The sequence below is a fragment of the Hypanus sabinus genome, chromosome 8 (assembly GCF_030144855.1).
Source record: "Hypanus sabinus isolate sHypSab1 chromosome 8, sHypSab1.hap1, whole genome shotgun sequence".
Lineage (NCBI taxonomy): Eukaryota > Metazoa > Chordata > Chondrichthyes > Myliobatiformes > Dasyatidae > Hypanus > Hypanus sabinus.
The window spans coordinates 166,225,692-166,252,615 of NC_082713.1; the positions used below are offsets into that span (position 1 = coordinate 166,225,692).

The 26,924-nt window shown below is 40.3% G+C and overlaps 1 protein-coding gene and 1 long non-coding RNA gene across 5 annotated transcripts in view; both read left to right on the forward strand.

Annotated features, from left to right (window-relative positions):
* Positions 1-26,924, forward strand: part of ptprb (protein tyrosine phosphatase receptor type b) — a 103,959-nt gene that overhangs the window by 15,796 nt on the left and 61,239 nt on the right. The window contains exons 3-5 of one of the 4 annotated variants that reach the window (XM_059978443.1): positions 2,452-2,532; positions 6,600-6,724; positions 22,989-23,265. In XM_059978443.1, coding sequence (XP_059834426.1) covers positions 2,452-2,532; positions 6,600-6,724; positions 22,989-23,265 — 483 coding nt within the window. Of the gene's footprint in view, positions 1-2,451; positions 2,533-6,599; positions 6,725-21,766; positions 22,654-22,988; positions 23,266-26,924 lie in introns of those variants that run through there. The other 3 variants (XM_059978444.1, XM_059978445.1, XM_059978446.1) reach the window with 3 other exon arrangements.
* Positions 9,870-13,224, forward strand: LOC132398683 (uncharacterized). Its single transcript, XR_009513770.1, has 3 exons — positions 9,870-10,573; positions 13,005-13,069; positions 13,208-13,224. It is a non-coding gene; the product is annotated as an uncharacterized LOC132398683 (long non-coding RNA).

Genomic DNA, 26,924 nt, shown 5'->3' on the forward strand with positions numbered 1-26,924 from the left:
AATTTGAATAGGTACATGGATGGTAGGGGTATAGAGGACTATGGAGCAGAGCAGATCAATGGGAGTAGGCAGTTTAAATGGTTCAGCATGGACTTGATGAGCTGAAGGGCCTGCAATTCTCTATAACTCTTAATTATCCTGGCCAGAATCACAGTTAGAGTAGAGATTCGAACCATCTTGTCTGTTCTAGAGGAGAATTATGGTCTGGCTTGATTCCAAATTATTTATTTTATTGTGAAATCTATTGCCAGCACTTTAGATTAATTAGTTTTATTTTTTATTTGTTCTTGATTGAGTCTATTTGTTTTGCATGTTTCCTTGTTCTACCTGTGTATAGCACTTTCCCCAAGAATTAACATTCCTATTCCCAACATGGCATGCCCACAAGTCACTAAATGTTTTTGTTTCATTTGCTGCTATCCGTTTGTGCTACTTCCTGAGCCTTTAGTGTGTCCATGTTGGTTTCATCATGGTTGGCATGGTAGCATACAACACCAATGACTGAGGTTCAGTTCCCATCGCTGTCTGTAGGAGGTTTGTATGTACTCCCTGTGACCGTGTGGATGTTCCCGTTTCCTCGGGATGCTCTGGTTTCCTTCCACATTCCAAGGATGTATAGTTAGGCTTAGTGAATTGTGGGCATGCCAGGTTGGCCCCAGAAATGTGGCAACATTAGCAGGCTGCCCAGACAATCTTTGCTGACTGGACTTGACAAAAAAGTGATACATTTCACTGTATCTTTCAATGTACATGCAACAAATAAAACTAATCCTAAATCTGTATCATTGCTTCAGCATTTATTCTCTGCAATACAATAATGTTTTTTCCTCTCGACTGCAGAACGACAGTGTAACATTTGCCAACATGCGTTGTTTCGTGAAAGCAACAGTATTGCAGCCACAGAGGAAATATTAAATGGCATTTAGATCACAGCTGCAACAGTAAATGTGATCAAAATATGCACTTTTTTGGAGACTACTTATTGTTTAACTAACTGAGCCTTCTTTTTGGCATTATATCTGATAAAAGTAATCCCCTTAGGAAATCCACCTTTAAATTATGCAGCTTTGATCCTGTGCTTTTGAAAAAACATCAAACCCCATTGTGTGCAAAGTAGGTGTGCATGTAGAATTTATAAAAACAATTATATTGCTTTTCATCTTTGGAGAGAAAAATTCTGCTCAATAGGGGTGAAGTGGCTCCACATTGAAAAACCTCTCTCCCAGTTTATGACGATGAACTTCTATCCACTCTATCGTTAAATATATCACCTTCAATTATAATGCAATTTTAATGCAAGCAAAAGTTGCCTCTATTGTATTTAATCTCTTAAGGATTTAACGTAACTCAAGCACCAAATGATATTTTTACATCTTAGTCATGATTTTTCTCATCAGGACCAGCTATTTAATGTTACATAATTAAAGGACAATTTCTTCCCCTCTGCCATCAAATTTCCGAATGGACATTGAACCCATGAACACTCCTGTACCTCACTATTTTTGTTAGTACATATTTGATTTAACTTTTCTAATATATATGAACTCACTGTGATTTATTGCTTTATTGTTATATATTGCAATGTACTACTGCTGCATAACAACAAATTTCATGATATATGCCAGTGATATTAAACCTGATTCTGATCAGTTTATATAAAAAGACTATTGCTAATGTATTATTTTAAATTCATAAAATACTGCAGCAGAATTAGGCCAGTTGGCCCACGGGTCTGCTCTGCCATTTCATCATGGCTGAACCATTTCCCTCTCAGCCCCAATCTCCTGCCTTCTCCCTGAATCCCTTTATGCCCTGGCTAACCAAGAATCGATAAATCTGCCTTAAGTATATATTATGTCAAAAGCTTGGAATTTCTTACAATCTTTTCTTTCAATTAGTCCTGATGAAGGATCTCGGCCCGAAACTTTGACAGTGCTTCTTCCTATAGATGCTGCCTTTGGCCTGCTATGTTCCACCAGCATTTTGTGTGTGTTGCTTGAATTATTTTAAAGATTAGTTTTATTTGTCACATGAATATTGAAACATCGGAACGTACTGTGTAATATGTCTTTTGCATCAATGACCAACACAGTGTGCTGAGAGCATCTTGAAAATGTCACCATGCTTCCATGCCAAGGACATCTTTGGAATGTGGGGGCAAATTGCAGCATCAGAGGAAACCCTCGCGCTCATGAGGAAAACGTACAAACTCCTTACAGGCAGCAAAAGGAACTGAACCCTGTATTTCCAATTGATCAATGACACTGTAAAACGTTAAGCTAACTGTAATATTATAGTAGTACAATTTGCCACGGTAAATGTCACTGGCTTAGTACAATTTCCTTTGATTAAATTTTATTAAATATTTTAATTATATCGGAAGTTACTGATGGATGCCATAATGAAGATCTGTGTTGTCTGCCCACCCCCCCCCCCCCGTCCATCTCACAGAAGATTATCGAGCCAATGTGTTAGAGGAGGACTCAGTATCTATTCAGCTGAAGAAAGCCAGTGGGCTAGAATATAATACAAGTAAGTGACTGAATGATGCTTTTTATTTACATTTTATATCAACCATGCAGCCTAGAGAATGTTCGCTGAAATCTTCAGTGTTTAGCACAATTTCAGAGTATAGACTGTTTAGTAAGATAAACACTATTGTGGGAATGCGAATGTCCTCTCATCAGCAGAGGTCTGTGCCCCATCCACTCTCTCTTCAATCTGCTTGTAAAATGCCAGATCTTCCAATCACAGGAGTTGTTTCTCTGACTCAGATGGAAGCCCCTTTCCGCAAATTACAATTCTATCGCATTAACAGAGCCCCAATTTCATCTTCACCCAGAAGGAAGCAAGTGCCTGCAGTGAGGGTTGCAGTCAAATCTGAAGGCCAAGAAGTCTTTCCTTGGCAAGACTAAAACTTCCTCTTGTGTAGTCAGGAGGACAGGTAAATGCAGCAATAAAATTCTGCAGAGTCTGTCAACCTGGATCAATCCTGGATACCTAGCAACCTGTCAATCCTGGATACCTAGCAGGTCATGCAGCACCTGTTGAAAGATGTTTCAAACCAATGACCTTTCATCAGACCACAAGAGCAGAAAAACATAAGAAACAAGAGCAGGAGTGAGCCATGTAATCCCTCTCAAGTCTACTCTGCTATCCAGTATTATTATTCATGGCTGGTGTGATCTTGACATAAGCTCCACCTTCTTGCCTGAACTCTCTTACCCCATAAGTCACCCATGTGGTAGAATCTAGGGGAATTGACTGGAGTTTGAGGAGAATTTAATCCAGGAAAATAAAGTGACAAATGGGAATGCTGAGTGAGACAGCACAGACCAATAGAGTCAAAATGATCTCCTTTTATGTCCAAAGAAAATATACACAATTTTGAAGACTTGATTCCTCTGAAGGTATGGGGCAGCACAGTAGTGTAGTGGTTAGCACAATGTTTTGCAGTACAGGCGAACTGGGTTCAATTCTCATCGTTGCCTATAAGGAGTTTGTTCCTTCTCCTACAGGTGCTCTGGTTTCCTCCCACAGTGTGGAGGCCAAGTGGTTGGGCATATTCAAAGCCAAGGTTGATAGGCTCTTGGGCATCAAGCATTATGGGATAAAGGCAGGAGAAAGGGGTTGAGAAGGAAAATAAATCAGCCATGATTGAATGGCGGAGCACAGTCAATGGACCAAATGGCCTAATTCTGATCCAAGGCCTTCTGTTCTTATGTTATTTTTTTCAGTAAGATTATCTTGCATTCTTCTAAGCTCCAGTTATTATAGGTCCAATGTGCTTAATCATTCCTCATAAGATAGCTCTTCAAAACTTCAGTATCCTACCTTAACTAAGGAGACTAAAGCTGATGTCACTGAAGTCCTGTCCAGATGTACATAGGCTTTATTTTTATGCCCTGCTGTCAGCATCTGGCTTTTTGACCTAAGACCATAAGACTTAAGAGCAAAATTAGTCTATTGGCCCATCGAGTCTGCTCCACCATTTCATCAAGATTGATCCATTTCTCTCTCAGCCCCGGTCTCCTGCCTTCTCTCCATAATTCTGCATGCCCTGTCTAATCAACAACCTATCGATCTCTGCCTTAGATATACCCAAAGATTTGGTCTCCACAGTTGCTTGTTGCTATGAATTCCACAGTTTCAGCAACCCTCTGGTTTAAGAAATTCCTCTTCATCTCCATTCTCTATATGGGTGTCTCTATATTCTGAGGTTGGGTCCTCTGGTCCTAGACTCCCCCACCATAGGAAACATCCTCTCCACATCTACTCAAGACCGTTCAATATTTGATAGGTTCCAATGAGATCCCCCCCCCCCATTCTTCTGAATTCCAGTGAGTACAGGCCCACAGCCATTAAAGCCATTAAACACTCCTCATATTTCAATCCCAGAATCATTTTCATGAATCTCCTTTGAACACTCTACAATGTCAGCACATCCTTTCTAAGGGACCTAAAACTGCTCACAATATTCCAAATGAGGTCTCACCAGTGTTTTATAAAGCCTCAAGATTACCTTCTTGCCTTTATATTTGTCATCTCTAAAAACTAGCAGATTTCTACCAGTTTCAAACAAAAAGTCAATCAGTTATTGGTTAGAGTAATGATCCAGAGACATACAATCAGGTTGTATACAGTATAGCAGATCTGAAAATAAAATCCAGTTAGCATATTGAAAATATCTGTTATTTTTAATAAAAGCTAACATCAGCCATGAAATCTGCATTGTTTTAAAAACCCATCAGAAATACTGAAGGCCCTTAGGGAAGGAAATCTGCCATCTTCACCTGGCCAAGACTGTATGTTACTCAATTATGAATTAGTCATTCACTCAGCCTGAGTTAAAATTCCCACTCACTGTATTTATGTGGGGATTTGATTTGTATTGATTCACTCAGAACGAATGGGCTGAGTGGTCTAATTTTGCTCCTATGTCTAATGGTCTTAATGATCATAATCTTCTTCTTGCCCATTATTTCACTGGCATTTAGCAGTGAAGGTCCTGCATCTCTGCCTGTCCATACAGTCACACAGAAATATAGAAGGTTTCTTCGTTGCTGTGTCTGTAACAATTTTGTTAGACCAGTCAGGGTTGTTAGCCCTGAGCTGAACCCCTGAACCTGGAGGACTGATGGACCACTCCTAGTCTGGCCTCTACCCTTTGATCTGTTTGGCATGGGTGACTCAACCAAGAACCAAAACATAAAGCCCTGACTCCAGCCAACATATCTCTCCAGGTCATTGGGGTACACAGGCTTTCAAACCCTGCAACAAGGGTGTAGACCTCTTGGAGGGATGATCATAATGAAAACACTAAAACAAGATTTTCCCTTATAACTCTTTATCTTTTGCCTTTTCTTTGAATTTATATTTCCCACCTCTACACCTAGTCTTTGAATCATCTGCTAATGGGAAAAATCTCTCAATATCCCCTACCTAAAACCTCCACAAACTTGTACTACTTCTGTTTGCTCCAAGAAAAACAAAACCAGCTTTCCATCCAATTTTGGGGATGAAACCTCTTATTCCAAAACCATCTGAGTAAATCTCTTCTGTATCTTTCCATAACAAAGAACATAGATTATAATGTTCATATGCTCCTCAAATTATTGGCTACCCATTAATTTCCTTGCTAAATCTTTCCTGTCTTTCTCAGACATCATTTAAATCAATTTAAAGTCACTTTTCTTCAATGCAGCACTCCCGTTGTGATCTAATCTATGCTTTATAAGCATTCTACACAACCTCCCTGCTTCTGTACTCTAAATTTATGATGCTCAGGGTCCCCTATATTGTCCTTACGGTTTCTGAGGTATATGCACAGATCCTGTTGGCCAGCTCCTTTTGTTTCGGCATACCTTTTGGGAAAAGTACCACTCCGATTTATATAGACTCTGCGTGCCCCCTTCTGCTAAAGTGTGTCACTTCATTGAAAATGAAGAAGCAGAGGAAGATTTATCTTTTCTTGTTGGTTCTGTAGAACCTAGAACACATATAGGCCCTTCAGCCCACAATGTTGTCATGACCTTTTGACCTACTCTAAGGTCAATCTAACCCTTCCCTCCTACATAGGTCTCCATTTTTCTATAATCCATGTGCCTATCCTAGAGTTTCTTAAATGCCCCTAATGAATCTGCTTTTATCAGCATCCCTGGCAAAGCGTTCCACACATTCACCTCTTTCTGTGTAATAAACCTAACTCTGATATCCCTCCTATATTTTCCTCCAATTACATTAAAATTAAGCCCCCGGTATTAGCTATTCCCGCCCTGGGAAAACATCTCTGACTATCCACTCAATCTATGTTTCTTACACTGATGGTCCTTTCAATCTTCCCCAATCTGAAGTAGCATAATATCAACCCAGGAAACAAATGCCTGTAATAAAGGTGATTCTTCATTGAAATGTATTCTGCAATGGTTTAAAGAAAGCTGCTCTGCAACTTTGGTAGCAAATATTTAAAAAAAATTGACCCATTTGGGAGCTCTCTTACAAATCTGTAGCCCAGGTCTTCCAAATGTGATTTGCCTAAATATTATTTCATTATACTGTGTGCCAAGTATGATTTCTAAGCGAAACGGATTCTTATCCAGCAGCTGTTACTGAACAACTACTTGAGCAGTTCACACACAGTTCATCTGTCGCGCCTCCAAGTTCATCCACGAGATCAGAAGAACTCTACACTACAATGACTTATGTTTACAACCAAACTGAGAAGGTAAGAACTAAGCAGAAAAAAATTACATATGACCACATGGTAAAGAAATAAAAATACTACGAAACACTTTGCCAATAGTTGCATGACTGGTGCTTGTCCCAACTTCCTTAAAATCGGAGCTGAAGGATTCTATATTAGAAAGGTAAACCCACTCTCAATCCTAGTCAGTAAAGAGATTTAACTTGACGTATTTGGTATTCCTTTGCCTGTGGTAAAATACCATATCACTTAACAAATTGCTTAAGTCCTTCAATGATCCTCAAACTAATCATTCCTGTTAAAAACTGAGTGGAAATCAGTTCTGTCTTACGCACCCTGGCTCTGGGCCACCCTTTGTATTTGTATCAGGCTCCATACATTTACCAAAAATGGCTCTTTAAATATGTGGGATGCACACTGAAGTAAGAGCACAATATCATTCATTCATTCATCTATTTATTTATTTATTGAGATGCAGTGTGGAACAGGTCCCACCAGCCCTCCGAGCCCTACTGCCCAGCCATCCCCAATTTAATCCCAGCCCAATCATGGGGCAATTTAGAACGACCAATTAACCTACTAACCTTTGGACTATGGGAGGAAACCAGAGCACCCAGGGGAAGCCCAGGTATTCCACGGGGAGGATATACAAATGTCTTACAAATGACGTCGGAATTGAACTCTTTAACTCTGATGTCCTAAACTGTAATAGCGTTGCACTAACTGCTACACAACTGTGCTGGCTATCTTCTACTCTGTGGGCATGCTAGATTACAGATCCCCAAAACAACCATGGAAAGAGGTTTCAGAAGATCTTCAACCTGAAAGAAATTTAAATGGCCTAAGAAAGTTCTGAAGAATTCAAAGATACGTGGAGGTGTGATATTCAAACTCGAATGTTTACTGTCACTTTCTTCTGCATCATGACCACCCACCTTTAATTAGGTATAGTGATCAATTGGGATTTATCAAGCTGCTTTGGTCAGCTGCACAGGAATGCCTGGATGGAGTGGATATGGAGCAAATGTTTCCAATAGGAGGAGAGCCTTGGACCAGAGGGTGCAGCCTCTGAGTAAAAGGATGCCACTTTAGAACAGAGATAAGAAGGAATTTCTTTAGCCAGGGGATGATAAACCTGTGGAATTTATTGCCAGAGATGGCTGTGAAGGCCAGATCATTGGGCATATTTAAAGTTGATAGGTTCTTAGTTAGTAAGTGCATCAAAGATTGTGGGAAGAAGGCAGATGAATGCGGCTGAGAGGCAAAATAAATCAGTATGAGTGAATGGTGGAACGGACTCAATGGGCCAAATGGCCTAATTCTGTTCCTATGTTTTATGCACTTGTGGCCAGGCCTGGAAAGCAGTGTCATCAGACTAAAACTGCAGAAAGGCTCCATATAGTACACTTTGACATAGTGTGCTGATGAATATTCCATAATTAAGCTGGCAGATCACGTTGATGTAAGACAATGAACCCTTGTTCATTACTCTAAAAGGGCATTGGTCATCATGCAAATCAGGCCAATGCATAAGAAAGAGATGAGTTGGCTTTATCTGTATGGCATCTCCACAATACCATAGAACATTTTGCAAACCTATCAAATCTGCTGACAATGGTTGTGGTAGCTTTCTTTCTAGTCAACATAGCCTTGGTAAATAAATGGGAAATCTTCTCATAAAGCAGAACAATATTTATCATAAAAACAATGTCAAAGTGCATGTACCTCACATTTCTCAAAACCAAAGTTCAAAGTAAATTTTATTATCAAAGTACATACAATACATAAACGTCACGATGCACAACTCTGAGATTCATTTTCTTGTGGGCATACTCAAAAACCTATAGAATAGTAACTGTAACAGAATAACTGTAAGGCTGCCCAACTAGGGTGTTCCACCAGAGTGCAGAAGACAACTAACTGTGCAAATGCAAATATAATTAAATAACAATAAATATCGAGAACATGAGATGAAGACTTCTTGAAAGTGAGTCCATTGGTTGTGGGAATATTTCAATGATGGAAATATTTCTAAATACCACCAGAAATGCTTCTGAATAGATTTTATTTCACTAATTCTATACATAAAACTACACTGAGCTGTAATAGCATATGGACATAAGGTATTAAAAATTGTATTTGATATATCTGTTTTAAATAAACATTGATATTGGAAGAAAATGTGCAAAATATTGGTGATAACCTTATTAGTTTGTCGAAGATTGGCAAAAAGGAAAACTTTATTGCGCTGCTAATACGTATATCCGATTTTTATCAAATCATGTCAAGTTTTAAAAACCTGGTATGAAGTAAATAAAAATGTTCAGTGGCAAAAGGCTTCAATAGTCCAATTTAAAAGCCTTCTCAGATAATTTAGAATGTGAAGGGAAAATTACGTAGATTTGGGCTGAGGAAATCAGTTTGTGATGCTTGACTATGTTACGATGTATTTCTGTACTGCCTGTTACGCTGCTGGCGTTTTGTGCTGCAATGAAGTCCTCCAACTCTGGCAGTGTTCAGGGCTTCCTTCATCATGTCAGTAGCTCGCCTTTCACCACTGTCAGTCATGCAAGTCCCATCCCTGATGGAGACTCAGGAATACCATCACACTCAGATATAGAAGAATTCTTCATTGCTGTTTCCGTAACAGTTTTGTTTTACCAGTCAGGTTTGTTAGCCCTCAGCTGAAACCCCGAACCTGGGGGACCAGTGGACCACTCTTAGTTGTCCTCTAGTTTGACATGACGATCCTACCAAGAACCAAAGCATAAAGCCCTGACTGCTGCCAACATAGCTCTCCAGGTCACTGAGGCACACAAGCCTCCAAACCCTATGACAACGTTGTGGTCCGCTTGGAGTAAGGTTAAAATGATTACATCCATTACACTATGTGTAGTTTTGACTGAAAACAGGATTACTGAGGCAATCCAAAGGAGGTTTGTTGGGCTAATTGCTGGGATAAGTGGGCTGTTCTGTCAAGAGAGCTAAGCAGCTTGGGTCTGTCTTCCTTGAATTTTGGATGAATGATTGATAAACTTATTTACTCATGAGCTATCCCAAGGCAGCATGACAGGGCAGATGGAGAAATGATTTTCACTGGTGGGAGACAAAAGGAATGGTAAGGAGCATGTCATTTAAAACTTCTCACAATGCATAGAGACTTCTCACAATGATCTTTGGAACTCTCTGGCTCTGAGTGAGCAGGAGTCTGGATCATTAAATTTATTCAAGTTGGAGACAAACAAGTAATAGAAAGATTAAGGAATTGAAGAGTATGGCTCACTGGCACAGAAGATAAGTTGAAAAGAGCATAGATCAGCCATGACCACTTTGTGTTTCAGGGCAGGCTTGAGCAGTCTGGTAGTTTACTCCTGCTTCTATCTTCTTGTCATCTTGTAATTGAAAGATTCAAAGTACTGTACATTTATTATCGAAGTATGTATGCCATATACAACCCTGAGATTCTCACACAGCCATGAAACAAAGAAAACCCGTTCAAAGAAAGGTATGAACCCTCATCCCATGCACAAAGAAAAATAAATTGCGCAAATGGCAGCAAAAAAAAAAATGGGTGAAAGACACAGAATATAAAACACAAAATTGAAGGAGTCCGGGCATGTTCAGTTCAGCTTAGTGTCCATTATCTGCAGGCCACCCCAATTCACAAATCACCCAAAATATCAACAAGAAAAGGAGCGACCAGAAACCAGAAAAACATCGTAACATGAACTACAGTCCAATCCACAAACCGTTCAATTAAACCTTGCTCTAGAGCCAGGACTCCAGCATCATCCTCGGACAGCATCAAGAGAGAGAAGGAGAGAGACCATTTGAATGCAGGGACCTTCCTCGGGCAGCAGCGAGTGAGAGGTTGGTGGACGGCTCTGAACATATGTTGGTCTTCCACATTTGCCTCAATGATTTCAATCTTCTGCAGCAATTTATATGGAGTCAATCATGGGCTGGCACCTCGTCTCCTGCTTCTTTAGTTAATAATCAGTGTGTAAGCAGGAAAAGGAATGGATCATAATGAGTATAAAAAGCAGGGAGATGGGGGATTTGATTATCATCTACATAGTCCGGAAATTATTTTAGTTGAAAGATCAACATAGGATCTGTTTATTCTACAACTACATTTAGATCCAAACACAGTTAAGCATGGACCTTTTATCATAAACACTTGAGGATGGGCACTTCCGTAAAGCACCACATTATCACTGTGTGACACCAGTGAATCTCAGGGCAGTGGAGTTCAATTCCGATTTCATCTGTGAGGAGGTTGTACATTCTCCCCACAGAATGCGTGGGCCTCTCCGGATCCTTTGCTTTCCTCCCAGACTCTCAAGACATACCGGTTTGTGGGCTAATTGGTCATTGTAAATTGTCTCAAGATTACGCAGCTGGGCAGTGTGGTTTGAAGGGCCGGAAGCACCTATCCCATGCTATATCTCAACAAATATATAAATAACTAAACAGTAGAACCAGTAGAGATCTAAAGCACTTGATAGGTCAGATATTTATCTGTCATCACTGAAGAAACAACTCCTGTATCTCTGAGGAAATTGCTATATAAAGCTAAGAGGCTACTTTCTTAGCTCTGAGTTAAATCTCAGGGCAAATTGGTTTGATAAAATCCTTTACACGGGCAGATGTGAAAGTGGACCTACGTATACCATCTTGATCAACCTTGTTCCTTGAAAAACAAATGCAAAGCTCCCACTCATACAAGGTTAAATCAGAATGAGGGTGTAATGTTACTGGTGCCGTGCGAGCTCTCTGAGCAGACAGTGACAGGGCACTTCACAAGTTTTCATTCTCAGTGATGCACGTGAAACGTAAATGCAAGTTGACTCAACTTTTTCAATGAAATTATTGCCTGTAAGCTTTCCAAATGCATCAATTTTTGTTCCATACGATGTGAAGATAAAATGCTTTTCGAGTATTTGTCCCAAAGCTAATCAAAATATGGCCATAATTCACTACAACCACTTCCAACTGATCAACCCTTGACCTCCTGCTTTTATTTTGAAGGGGGATATCAGTTCAGATACAACTCATAACAAACAGTTCATAGAGTCATATATCACTATAGCACAGAAACAGGCTATTCAGCAATCTAGTCCCTGCCAAACCATTAATCTGTCTAGTCCCATCGACCTGCACCCTGATCATAGCCCTCCATACTCCTTCCATCTCTGTATCTATCCAAATTTCTCTTAAGTGTTGAAAGCAAACCTGCATCTACCACTTGGCAGCTACCAGTTCATTCCATGCTCTCACCACCCTCTGAGTGAAGATGCTCCCCCTCATGGTCCCCTTAAACATTTCAACTTTCACCCTTTACCCAAGACCTCCAGTTTTAGTCTTGCCCAATCTCAGTAGAAAAAGCCTGTTTGCATTTATGCTCTCTATACCCTTCATAATTTTGTATCCCTCTATCAAGTCTCCTCTCAATCTTCTACACTCTAGGGAATAAATCCTAACTTATTCAACCTTATCCTAACTTATTCAATTCACTGAAGAAGAGTTCAGGCCCTTTGAGCTGGGAGAGTGTGTCTACATTCCTGATTGTATTAACATAATAAGAATAATTGAAGCTATTGACTATTGACAGAGGTAAGTACGGGCAAATTTGAGGACCTAGTAACACTGAATAAAACAAAGTGAGGAAGGGAAGAGAAGTGGTAAGAAGGGAGCCACACTGGGAAATGGAAAAAAAGAGAAGGGGGAAAGGGGGAGAAATTACGAGATGTTAGAGAAATCAATGTTCATGCCATCAGATTGCAGGCTACCCAGACAGAATATGAGGTGTTGCTCCTCCAAGCTAAGAGTGGCCTCCTTGTGGTCGTGGATGAGGCCATGGACCGACATGTCAGACTGGGAATGAGAAACGGAATGCAGCCTGAATGCTTCTTGTAACCTGGAACTCAGAGCAGAAGGTCCAAAATTGAGTTAGACCTCGTTTACTGCAGAGGCCCAACTGTGTTCCCATTCTACTGCCATAACTTTGCAGAAAAAGAACAAACATTGTACATTTAAACGTGATTGCTATTGCATGTCTAATTAACTTAAATCATCTTTGAGGACATTTGGCAGGTATTGGCTGTTATGGGATACCATGTGGTCGGAAGAGTTCACTGAACTTGGTTCTGCCTGCTCTGAAACAATAAAAGACCTACGTTTCCATTTCACCTTTCACAACCTCAGTCGATTTTTGAAACTGGCAATATGAAATATGCACAGGGACAGCTAGACAAGGAAATCCTGAAGCTGCTGTCAGTGATCTTCTGTCTATTCACAGGCAACATTATTGTGGAATCTTCAGCAGCCTAATCTTCAAAATTAGTGATCGAAAAAGAACTTCAGGTATCATTGAACTGTTATTACTGTAAACACCTTGAAAATGTTGAGTTTTACTGTATGAGATTTTCACAAGACTGATTCCAGGATTGAACAATTTGTCATATGAGGAGTGCTTAATGGTTCTGGGCCTGTATTCACTAGAATTCAGAAGAATGAAGGATGACCTAGCTGAAACCTGTCGAATGTTGAAAGCCCTCAATAGAGTGGATGTGGAGAGGATGCTTCTTATGTTGGGAGAGTCTACGACCAGAGGACACAACCTCAGAATAGAAGGACCTTCTTTTAGAATGGAGAGAAGGAAAAATTTCTTTAGCCAGAGAGTGATGAATCTATGGGATTCGTTACCACAGGCAGCTGTGGAGACCAAGTCTTTGTGAACAGTATATTTAAGGCAGAGCTTGATGGATTCTGGCTTAGTCAGACATGAAGGGATACTGGAAGAAGGCAGGAGATTGGGACTGAGAGGAAAAATGGATCAGCTGTGATGAAATGGCGGAGCAGACTCGATAGACTAAATGGTCTAATTCTGCTCTATCTTATGGTCTTATGTGTGAGTCTTTAATTGCATGTTAAAATGTGATTACTACTCAACATTTATCTGACCTTGCATAAATAATTTTATACCTGTGGATACTTGAAGTCAAATATCTGCAAATTCAATGCTATTAAAATCATTTTTACCTTTAGAAAAGTAATTTACTTCAGATTCTGCAATAATCCTTTGTATTTGTTCCAATCTATAATTTTCTCTCAGTGAAACATTTCATAGTGTGCTGCTTGGTTCCTGTTTGTTTACTGAGGGATTCTTCCCTCTCCTTGGCTGATCATTGAGCTTTGTGGATGTCAGGGATCTTTAGGAACTGACAACAACAGTGGGAAATTTACAACACGTGGTGGTTGAGATGTTCTTGGGTGTCGTTCTCTATCATTTGCAGCAAGGTCTACAAGTTTGTTACTGAACATAATATCCATGAGAATATGTGTGCTATGATGTTTTTGTGGAATTATTCTTAGCACAGATGTTATTGATTGATTGATTGATTGATTGATTGAGATGCAATGTGGAGTAGGCTTCTCGAACTGTGCCGCCCAGCAACACCCAATTTAACTTCAGCCAAATCACGGGACAATTTGCAATGACCAGTTAACCTACCAACCAGTACATCTTTGGACTGTGGGAGGAAACCGGAGCACCTGGAGGAAACTCACATGATCACCGGGGGAACGTGCAAACTCCTTGCAGACAGCCACAGGAAATGGACCAGGTCACTGGCATTGTAAAGTATTGTGCGAACCACTATGTTACTGTGCCATTAACATCACACTTTCTGGTTGTCCCCATCACAATCTTCGGACTGTCTTGGTTGATGCATTTCACTGTTCTGATGTACATCTGACAAATAAAAATCTGGTCTTTAAAATATATATATTTATTTGCATAAATAAATAAATGCAAATATTTAGGAGAGTTTCTGTCTGCGAGTTTTCTTCCTTGCTTCTGTATTTACAGGTGTCTGCTCCTGTTCTGGCTTCCCCGCTTGAGAGCAACTCAGATCTGCTCTTGACACTAATTTGCTTGTCTGTGATCTGAATGCCATAAAGCATCATAGGATTTCACTCTTCATCTGACATCAAGGACTGCCAGCTGTATCTTTCGCCTACACCAGCTTTGTGAGCTGACGTCATCCCGTCAATAGATCTGCACAAGCTGTAGAAAGTGACATGAAACTAAGTTGGTGATGATATATCTTTCGCATTCTTTTCTCATTATGTGTACATCAGAACAGAGCTTCTAAGATGTTGGAGGAAAATGTGGCAGAGGTGAAAGTGCTGAAAATCTTCTCCCTCATTTATAGTCACTTTAATTATTCTGTAGTTAATCTAATTGCGCAGAGAACAAATCAGACACACTCCAGCCCCATTGTTCTCCATTCTGCACTGAGTGGCCACATTATTAGGCCAATTGTAAACCTCATTAATACAAATATTTAATCAGCCAATCATGTGGCAGCAACTCAATGCATAAAAACATGATGACATGGTCAAGAGATTCAATTGTCATTCAGACCAAATATCAGAATGGGGAAAAACTGTGATCTAAAAGTCTTTGACTGTGGAATGATTGTTGGTGCCAGATGGGGTGGTTTGAGTACCTCAGAAACTGCTGATATCTTGGGATTTTCATGCACAACAGTCTCTGGAGTTTACAGAGAATTATGCAAAAGAACACATTTAAAAATCCAATGAGTTGTAGTTGTGTACGCAAAAACACCTTATAAATGAGAGAGGTCAGAGGAGAATGGCCAGGCTGATTCAGGAAGGGGAGGCTAGCTCAAATAACCAGGTGTTACAACAGTGGTGTGTGGAAGAGCATCCCTGAATGCACAACATGTTGAACTTTGAAGTGGATGGGCTATAGCAGCAAATAACCATGAACATACTCTTAGTGGCCACTTTATTAGATACCTAATATTAGCTACCTAATAAAGTGACCACTGAGGGAATTACTTTCATCTTACTTCTATAACAAAGCATTACATTTTTTTCTCTCTAGTTACCTTAGAACGTCTGTAAAGTATGTTGTGTTTTTCTCTAATTACCTTAGAATGTCTACAAAGTATGCTGTGTTTTTGTAACCAACCAGATGTGGCTTTGTGTATTAAAAATAATATAAAAGGCAGCAAACAAGAGTTTTACTTGATTATATCAGAGATAATTGGTTGACAACCTAATGCAAATATTTATCTGTCTTGCAAGAAGCAATATTTGGAGCATTCCAAGGGAAAAGTACTTAAGCAAAGTCTCAGTTGACAAATATGTTAGAGCAATAAATAGGGATATTTTTGAAAGGTTAATTGGAAGTAAAAGCAGCAGCAGGCTTCCAGACATTTGCAGGCATACTTTACATTCTAAATACTTAGATGCAAAAATTAACAGCTTTTTAAAATGGAATAATTTAACCCTTGGAGTTTCAAAAACCCAAACATTTTATTTAAAATTGTCAAATTGAAAGAAAGAGCTATTCCTTCTGAGTAGAAAGTTATCTTAATCTAGCAGGCATGAGCTGACAAGCAATTTATTCAATTTGTGAAGAAAATCAAAATAGATTAATTGCTTTTGGGTTGATTTTCTTTTATAGGTAAATGGTACAGCCAATTTATTTAAAAGAAATTTCCACGAGTAACAAAATTAGTGTTCGATCAATTTATCTCTTTTGGCATTTGCTAAGGTGGAATGTTAGCCAAGAGACTGAAAGAACGTTGTGTTCTTCAGATAATGCCAGGGGTCTTTTGTATACAACGGAACCCATCTCCTTTAATGATTCTTCTTGAGTTAGTGGCAGTACTCCCTCAAAGTTCAAAGTAAATTTTATTATCAGAGTACATAGTATATGTCCCTAAATACAGCCCTGAGATTCCTTTTTCCTGTGGGCATACTAAGCAAATCTATAAAACAGTAACAGTAAGCCAGATCAATGAAAGTGCAAGAGCATAGAAGACAACAAAAAGTGCAAATGCAAATATAAATACAGAGCATCAAATAATGAGAGCATGAAATAACAAGATAAAGAGTCCTTAAAGTGAGGCAATTAGTTGTGGGAACATCTCAGTAGATGAGGGTAGTTACCCTCTTTTGTTCAAGAGCCTGATGTTTGAGGGTTAGTAACTGTTCTTGAACCTGGTGGTGCGAGTCCTTGAGGCTCTTGTACCTTCTACCTGATGGCAGCAGCGAGAAAAGAGCTTGGCCTTGGTGGTGGGGATCTTTGATGATGGGTGCTGTTTTCCTACGACAGTGTTTCATGTAGATGTGCTCAGTGCTTAGGAGGGCTTTATCCATGATGTACTGGGTCAATTCCACTACCTTTTGTAGAATTTTCCATTCAAAGGCATTTCCCATACCAAGCTGTAATGCAGTAATCTGAAGTAATTTGTACATTCCCGATTCTAAGGCATAACGAGTGTCATATAAGGAATATTAACATGGGCATTAAAGTATTGATGTGGAAATTAGTCATAGGCAGACTTGAAAATGTACAGACATTAAATTCATTTACGTGTAATTGTGCAGCAATTGAGCAATTACGCATTCTGACTTTGAGAAACTTCTAACTGGGCGAAGTGTTTCAGAAAGCTGGCTGAATGGCTTCCTTCAAAAATTATTATCCTAAGGAAGTGAGAAGGCTTTTTGGTATTCGGTTTGATTTTTGCCTTTTCTTTTGTTGCAGCTGTCCCATTGAATGGGTTCACTTTTAACAGCAGAATAAACAAGAATAAGTTAACATTAAAGGCTTCATACAATTCTGTGATCCTTCCTCTTACAAATAGTTTTGCAAAGTCAGTGCCATATTTTTGCTTTATATGGCAAAATGATAAGCTATTTTTGTATGGATATATAAATGTAATTAGGACTGGAAATGCATTTTCATTCTCAGAAGTTGGGTTATGCAAGACACAATTGCTGTAAGAATATGCTTTTATTTTTAAATCTGAATCAGTTTTAAGGCTATTTCAGGGACAATTAAAGATCAACTACATTGAATTAGTACTGGAGAGAGGTGGGAGATTTCCTTCTATAAATAAAAACGTTACTGAACCATTTATATTTTTATAGCAATATAAAGGCTTCATGTACCAGAAATTCAGGAAATCTGAAATAAAACAAAGAGTGCTAGAAATACTGTGTAGTTCAGGCAGCATTTCTGGAAGGAGAAAAGCAGTGAGTGTTTCAGCAGATCCACCGTGTGCTGAAACCACGTGAAAGACGGACTTTGACCTTGTCATTACTGGATAATCAGTCCCTTTCTAGTCCAGTACGTAAAACTGATACCATTTATTATCTAGATTAATAATTATTACTTTAATCTTCAAATATAATTATAAATATTTAAATCATGAGGGGTATGGATAAGGTGTAGGTGGCGGGATGAAGATACATCTCCAGCAAAGGAGGTATAAGGTGCTCATTCCTGCCACTAGCCTGCAGGGCAAGGTGTAGCCCCCCCCCCCCCCCCCCGCCGGTCAGGGTCACGTGAAGCCATGAGAGCAGGTGGTGGATGATCGTACATGCAGCTGGTACACGTCAAAAGTCCTGGTTATGTGACCACTGGCGCCAGGCAGGCAATCTCTGAAGAGTATTGATAGTAGCTGGGGTTACCCGTCTTGTAAAGACACTGCCCAGAAGAAGGCAATGCTGTAGTAGAGTTTGCCAAGAACAGTCATGAATAAGACCATAAGACCGTGATCGCCCAAATCATCGGGCTCAGCACATAACGATGTTGATGATGATAGATAGGGCTGGCTTTTTCTGCTGAAGTTGGTGAAACTAGAACTGGAAGTCATGAGTTCCCTCTAATTTCACTGGAGAACGAAGCATCCCGAATACTTTTGGGTCCCTCTTATGGATTTAGTGCTGCTGATTGTGAGAATCACTATGAAATTTCCCTATCATGCACCATTTTTAAAAATTGCCTATATTTGTTATTTCAGTTCATAATTCAAGTCAATTAAAATGTTGCCCACGTTGTAAGTTGAAAAGTTTTCTGTCTTGTCCAGACATGCCTGGGTGTGCTTAGGTAGGGCAGATTCTGCATGGGAGGACAGGTTTTACAAAAGCATCACACACACTGTTCTATGCGTTGCGCTTACATGTATACTAGTTTGCAATCACATTGATGCACAAGCTCTACGCGCATAGCATATTGTGTGTACCCATTATAATTGAGTAGTTGTATATTCAGGATTAATTGTTTTAGCAAAATGTCTCACTAGTGTTGCAACAGTCGCAATACTTTCTGTTATGTTTGTGGTGAGTATATGCTTAAATTTCAAAACCAGAGCATGACTCCTCTTATTAAGAAAACCTATGAGTCCTACTTTGGGTGTAAAATTGGCGACCAGGGCTCCCCACATTTGTTGCAGAACATGTGCTGTTGATTGGCTCAGAGGCATTCAGAAGTCAATGCTGTTCACAGTCCTGATGATATGGCAAGAGCAGAAGGATCATGTGACAGGCTGCTGCTTCTGTCAGAATATCTGGTTTCTCTGCTAAAAACAGGAAATTCATTAAATACCCCAATCTCCCTTCAGCCATGACCAGTAACGAAGCCACCAGAGACATGGGTTCTAGAGGAGACAGACAAAGATGCCATGATGCACGAACCAGGAATGGAACACAACCCTGATACTGATGAAGATTTTGAACCCTGTATGTCCAGTGAGCCTCATCTGATAACTCAGTCTGAGTTACATGACCTGGTCGGAGACTCGAGTTCGTCAAAGGCAAAAGCAGAATTGTTAGGTTCAAGACTGCAGGAAGATGGAATCTGCTGTCACAAAAATTGCTGTGAAGGATTCCGATATTTGAGACAGATGTTTTCCTGAATAACTGATGCCAAGGTTATGGCAGGAATTTTTGTTGGTCCACGAATCAAATAGGCTATCAATGACAGGCAATTCAAAGAACTTCTAGTGGGTCCAGAGAAAATCACATGGAAGGCATTCAAAGATGTTGTTGAAAATTTTCTTGGCAGCCACAGAGCACCAAACTACATGCAGCTGGTTGACAACTTGCTTCAAGCACACAAAACCATGAAGTGAAACATATCACTAAAGATTCATTTTCTGCATTCCCATTTAGATTTTTTCCCTGCAAATCTTGGTGCTGTCAGTGACGAGCGTGGTGAAAGGTTTCACCAGGACACTGCAGTCATGGAGAAACAGTATCAGGGCAATTGGAATCCATCAACGCTGGCTGATTATTGTTGGACACTTAAGCGAGAAGCCTCAGACACTGAGTACAAATGAAATCATCAACAAAACATTGTTAGCTTAGTTGAACTATTGCAAAGTGTCTGCACCGTTATGCAACTAAATGCATTATATTCAATACAAGTTAATTTCTTGTTTCTCCAAATTCCTATGTGATACACGTAGTCTGAAATTATACTTGTGTTCAACTTCAATCGGTCTATCATGATAGCAAAATATTTCTAAGTAAACAGTTCTTTTGAAAAAAACAAGCTGTCCAGTTTTTTCTTACAGCTGTGCAGACCAGCTGTTGCTCTGAGCAGGAAATTTTTACATGGCCTGAAAACTGAGCAGCAGGTTCTACCTTTTCCACCTATCCCCTCCCAGCTTTTATCATCATTCCAACCCCTCCCCTTTCTGGCTGGATTTACCTATCCCCTCCCAGCTTTTATCATCATTCCAACCCCTCCCCTTTCTGGCTGGATTCACCTATCACCTGCCAGCTTTCATCATCATTCCAACCCCTCCCCTTTCTGGCTGGATTCACCTATCACCTGCCAGCTTTCATCATCATTCCAACCCCTCCCCTTTCTGGCTGGATTCACCTATCACCTGCCAGCTTTCATCATCATTCCAACCCCTCCCCTTTCTGGCTGGATTCACCTATCACCTGCCAGCTCCTGCTCTTCCCTCTCTCCCTACCCTTTACTTTCTGGTTTCTGCCCTCTCCTTCTCCAGTCCTGATGAAGGGGCTTTACCGGAGCATTGCCTTGTCAGTTCCCCTCCGTAGATGCTGCCTGACCCATGTAGTTCTTCCAGTACATTTGTATTGCTGATTGCCAGGTTAGTTTGAATGGTTAGCAAATCAGACTCTATTATAGCTTAATGGGCTGACATGCGTTGAAAGCAAGAAGTGGAAAGTCTCAGTTGAATGGGAGGTGCAGGCTTGAAGGGCTGATGGTGCAGGCTCGAAGGGCTGAATGGCCTACTCCTGCACCTATTTTCTATGTTTTTCTATGTTTCTAGGTTGATTTACCAAACAGGTGAAATCAGTGTATTGTGCAAGGATTGGTGCATTCCAACAAGGTGAAGTTCAAAGCTACTGTTGGAGAGAGAATGTGGCCTTTATCTTCTAAAGGCTACTAATATCTCCGTCTCTCACTACATACAGAGGCTCGTCGGCCGTGACCTTATTGTTTGACTCTGGCTGTCTGGACTGGGTTGTAAATAACTCTGCGGGTTATGTGCAAGTTCAGATTCTTGCGAGACAAAAGTCCTGCAAAGCTCTTTCCTCTTGATAAAAAGCTCAAATCAAGGTTGGAAAAATGGCAGGAAACCATGGGTAAGTAATGGGCGAAGCTCCGCAGACTATTACAGCACATCCTGGCACTCCCTGCGCCTGACATCCGCACTTTCCTCTTTCAGAGCACCAAAAAAAAACCGCCATTCCATTGTTTCGTTCTTTCTGAGACTAAGTGATTTCTGTAACATATCTAAACAATTTACTCTTATCGAGTTGAACACAACCTCCCAAATCGTCGTACCGCTCAATGTGGAATTTTTCCCTCTGCGCTCTCGCGTTTAAAATTTTCACTTTCCGCAGAAAAAGGGAGAGATCTCTCCTTGAAATGTTTCAATATATAAAGCCGATCATTTAACCTGCCCTTTGCGCGTGCGTTTTGCAGACTCGAAATGTATTGTAAATATTTTAAAGCAAACGAACTAGAGTTTGCGAGTGGGCAGAAAAGCGGGTTAAGGTAACGCAAAATAAAGAGCAGTACGATACACGCTAGATCCTTAAAGGAATGCGTTAGGAAATTAAAGAAAATCCGCAAGGAACATGCAGTGTTGAAGGGGAATTGACGGGAGAATAAACGGGGTGGGTGGGGGTTGAGAGAGCGGAATGAGCAGCCCATATATGCACGCGGGTAAGATAGTCTGGACAGGAGGAGGACATTGGAAAGCTGCTGATCAAACGGGGAAGGACAAAGTAGGAAAGTCTCAAGCGGTCACTTAGAGACTGAGAGTGAAGGGGCAGTCTGGTGTGTGTGACAGAGGCGGGGAAGGGAAAGGTAGGCGGCATACCCACAAGGGGGAAAGAAAATAAATAGATTTACAGCAAGTGAGAGTGAATTAAGTGTGAGGAGTTGGGAAGAACCGCGGAGGGGAGAAATGCCCCAGAGGGAGATGACTTCGCCTGCATCTGATAAAATTAAAACAGTGTCACTGTCACAAACACCCGGAATACTTGATGCGGGCCCCCGAGGGTGCGCGCTCCAGGTTTAAACCCTATGTCTGGATTAACACTTTTGGAAAGAGCTGAGGAAATTCACTCTTGATTGAGGAAGTGGATGGAAACGGTTCAGTGGAATCATTGGGTCACAATGGCAGCGTGGGAAATGCAGAGTTCACTCTGCTCCAGATCTCTTGAAAACCTCACCGGTAACGCTCCGCGCCAGCGCCACTCCACCGGCTCCTGCTGTTGCTACAAGTCTATGGATAACTCTAGCGGGCTCCTCCATTAGAGCACAAGGGAAAGTTTGCCGTCAAGAAGACCTCGAGGACTCCTTTGGGAAAGAGCAGAGATTTTACTGCCTCAGGATCAAAAGTTGATGAACCCCATACTCGTTTGGATTTACAGAAGTTTTGAACTGAAGGAGTTCTTAACGCCGGTCGCTCGGAGGGGTACAGAAATTTTCATTCTCGGATTTGTACAATATTATTGTTATATACATTATTTTGAATTAACCCGGGAGCATCGCTAGATAAGAACCGTAACACGCAATGCAGGGATATGAAACGGGGTTCTTGTTATTATGGATGGCAACCAATCTAGTCAAGGTGAGCTGCTGAAAAGCTGCCTGGCAAATGTTGTTTGATGGTATTCATGTGATGGCGCGAGTGGAGTCATCAGAAGCTTGTGCGAAAGCCTACACCTTGGTTCCTTTCCGTTCATCGCTGCTGTTCTCAGCAAAACGACATGCAAACTAACGCTATTCCTTATCATTGAACTAATCGCTGTTCTATGTAACCTGTTTATTTTTCAATGATCTGGACATCACGTTTTAAAATATATTTAATGTTTGGTTGGTGGGTGTATATATATACAAAGGGCCGTGTTGTTCGTAGGCTCCGGGGCGTGCTTTAATGGTTCTTCGCCTTATGTTGTTTTCCAGTACGTGACGGTGGCGGCGGAGAGGTGTATAGTGAACGTGACGGAGATTGGACAGAGGGGGGATACGGTGTATGTTCAGTGGAGGAGCCCGGAGACTTTCTGCAACTTCACTGTGTCCTACAGACTGAATCAGTCGTGGGTTGCCGCTTGCAACCCAGCCTTTTACACCGGCGATTCCTATGAGTGTGAACTGAACGATTTGGAAGCGGGGACTTCTCACCGGCTCCTGATTCACTCACTCACTGATGGTCTTACGGCAAATGCAACGGTGCTGACAGGTAAGGGACGGTCCTTCCGCAACGTACGCGCGCGTGGAAGTTTTTATGCGGCGCTAATTTATTGTTTACAGATGTCGGTGTTGTTCTGCAGGACTAAGTTTAATTGAATAATCTACTTAAAGGGTTTATTTTAAATTTCAAAATACAGCCACCGATAGAATAATCTACAGCCATACCTTAAAAATTCCATATCATTATGCGTTTAAAAAAAAGTATCGGAGTTGAATAGAGAAGAGGTCATAGCTTCCCCGGCGAAGAGAAGTTAAAACCACTTGAGAGCGATTGGGAGGCAGCCGGGTCTGTCAACCTTTGACTGAATTCGTGCACTGGGGAATATGTCCACTGGGTGGCGTTTGTAATCAGCCGAGTCAAAACGCACCACTTGCTGGCTACTGTATCAGTCTGTAAGCGCCCATAATGACCGCTTCTCTGTAGTTCACTTACCTGTAAAGTATCATTCTAGAAAACCCGACAAAAATGTTTGCGCTGAAAAGATGAGTTTCTTAGTAATTTTTTTATACTCAGACCCAGTTTCTTTATTCGGAAACATAACAGACTCTGCAGATGCTGGATTCCAGTGTAACACACACAAAATGAGAGAGGAACTCAGCAGGCCAGACAACTTCTATCCTTCCTTACTGCCCGTTACGCCACTGGCGTTTAGGGCAGCAATGAAGGTCCTCCGTCTCATTGCAGATTCTGTAACTTTTTTGGAGTGGTCAGGTTGTTGGTCTTGAGCTGAGCACCCCCCCCCCCCCCCCCCCCGAACCTGGAGGACTGGTGGACCACTCATAGCCTGGTCTCTACCCTTTGACCTTTTCAACTTGGGTGACCCTACCAAGAGGCAAAGTATAAAGTCCTGACTCCAGCCAACGTAGCTCTCTGTGTTATTGAGGCACGCACGCCTCCAAAACCAACCTTGGAGAAGATATCTCTGGAAAGGAATAAACAGTCAACTTTTTGGGCAGAGACGTTTCATCAGGACTCAAAACAGCAACTGTCCATAGATGCTACCTGATCTGCTGAGTTACTCCAGCATTTGGTGTGTATTACTCTTCTTTATTCAGGCCGATAACACTTTTCAAAGCATCTTTTCCCTTATTTGATGCTTCTGAGATGTGTCCCACGGTTTGAATATCTGGAAATAAAGGCAAGTTATTTAGACTAAGACTAGAAATTTCCTGTCCATGGAATTCTTTGTCACAGAAAGCATATTAAGCCAAATTATTTAATATATTTAGGAAACTGGATTTTTTTCTCTGGGCTAGGGAGAGAAACCTGGAACGGGGGACTGAATTTGGATGATTGGCCATGATCAACTCAAATGGTGAAGCAGACTAAAGTTAACAAATTTCACAACACATGATGGCGATAATAAACCTTATTCTGAATCTGAAATATCTTTCTCCTGCTCCTTCTATGTATAGTCTCTGGTACTGGTAACGCACTGGTAGTCATCACATTTCCAAATGGACAATGAACCAACCCCTGAACAGTACCTCACTATATTTGCCTCTCTTTTTCACACTATTAATTTTTTTATTGTAATTTATAGGTTTTTATGCATTGCACTGTATTACTGCCACAAAACAACAAATTTCATGACATATGCCAATGATATTAAACCTGATTCTATTATTCTTTAGTATGTAACTCAATCAACGTATTCAAGAATGAAGTCGTCAGTAGTTCTCTGGGCTCGCTGTAATAAATACCCATTTAGATCTGTCTGACTTTGTTCAATTTCAAAGACAAAAAAAAAGAACCTGTTTTTGAGAGGAACACTTTAAATCTCAACTCCCCTTTGGGAACGTACTTTGGCAGACTTGCTTAACAATGGACCTTTATTTAAGCCATACAAGTGCATACAGATGTTAGCAGCAAAGCAGAATGGAACGGTGCTGATATCACTGGAGGAGGGCCAATACCTAAATATGCAACAATGGCTTAAAGTTGAGTCCGGCCAGGAGTGGCTGAGCCCTGCCAGTTCCTAAACACATTGTTCCTTTGTTCCACCGGATGTTAGAAAGGTCCAAGTATTTCTTTTTTTTTGTGGCCGATAGATTAGATAAGTAATGTGCTTCACAACTGATCCTTTAAAACACGCAAGTCTAATTTTGCAAAACTCACCCACATTGACTGTACTGCTGGTACGGAGCAGTGAATAGCAGAGAATTTTGGTCCTGTTATCAAGATGCACTGTTGTTAAGATAACTGTCTTTACATGTATCACTGCCTTTTAGTAATAATGCAAGCATATCTAATATCTAATAACTGAAATGTAAATAAACTCACTCTATTTTGCTAATTTTATGTTGATATTAATTATAAGTATATTTTTGATGAGCATATTTTGGGTATTTATCCAATTTACTCCAATTATTACATATGATGTAGCTGGTGATTTGACCAACTTCACAACTTAGGTCAAATTATTCAAGTAGAAATCTCTCCCAACTATTTTCTCAGGAGAAAACTGTATTGATTTTTCTTCATCGGGAAGCAATTACTTCTGGCCAGTAACCATATACCTGCTAAATTAATTCTCACTCTTAGCATGTGTACATACCTGAGCTGTATAGCACAAAAAGCATAGCTGACCATGAAAATGTTAGCTCAAATTTTTCACAAGGTTTAAATGTGAGAATCTTTTATCACAAAAAAAGTGATTAATGTTAAGTATAAGCCATGAGTAATTTAGAGCAGAAATCAGGAATTATGTGGATTCTCCAGCACTTATATTTCTATAATAATGAAGCAACAGAAGTATTTCCTTCATTTAAAAAGTGCATCCTTTGAGCACAATGAAACATTACATGCTGAGTTGTAAATAGGGGAAAGCTATAGTCAATGTCAGAGTTTCCAATTAAAAACACCGTTGATTTCAGAGATGAATCCAAGTGACAATGGTCATTGATTAAGCTATTTTGTGAACTTATCAATTTACCCATTGCCCCCATTTTATATTGATAATGCTGTATTATATGAGGAATTATCTTTAAATGTAAGGCTCAAATATTACTTGCAAGATGGCTCAAGTTCAGAGACCATCAGGCTTCTGAACTCCCTGCTGCATCACATTTGAAGTATCTGTTCTGTACCTTACAATATTTAATTTATGCACTTTACTTTGTTTATTTATGCATGATTCCTCTGTAGATTTTATCCTTTCTTTCCTAAGTTATTGTGTGTTATTTGTATTATTGTGCTTTACTCCCTGTTCCGGAGAAACGTCTCGCTTGACGGTGTACATGTATGTAGTGAAATGACAATTGACTTGACTTGCCCGAGAGACATGGAATATGACATATTGCGATGTAATATCATAGATTATATATTCCAAGGATTGGCGGGTATTCAGGAAAATGGATAGTAGAACATATGTAAATGAGTAAATTGATCTGATGTGTTGAAGATTCCTTCCAGATTTTGGGATTTAACTGAATAAAGAGCAGATCCATTAGATTCAAAACAGAACATAACTTTGCTTACCTTGAATACGTTTCAGCTGGGCAATTGCTTAGCATAAGTCGCATCCCAGCTTGTCTTTTCATCTGTGCCATGATGAGCAATCCCTTTCCATTCCTGTGTGATACAATGCCAGCTCTTGTGGTGAATTGGATTAGTCCTCACATGTACCGTGCAGTTTCAATATGCAG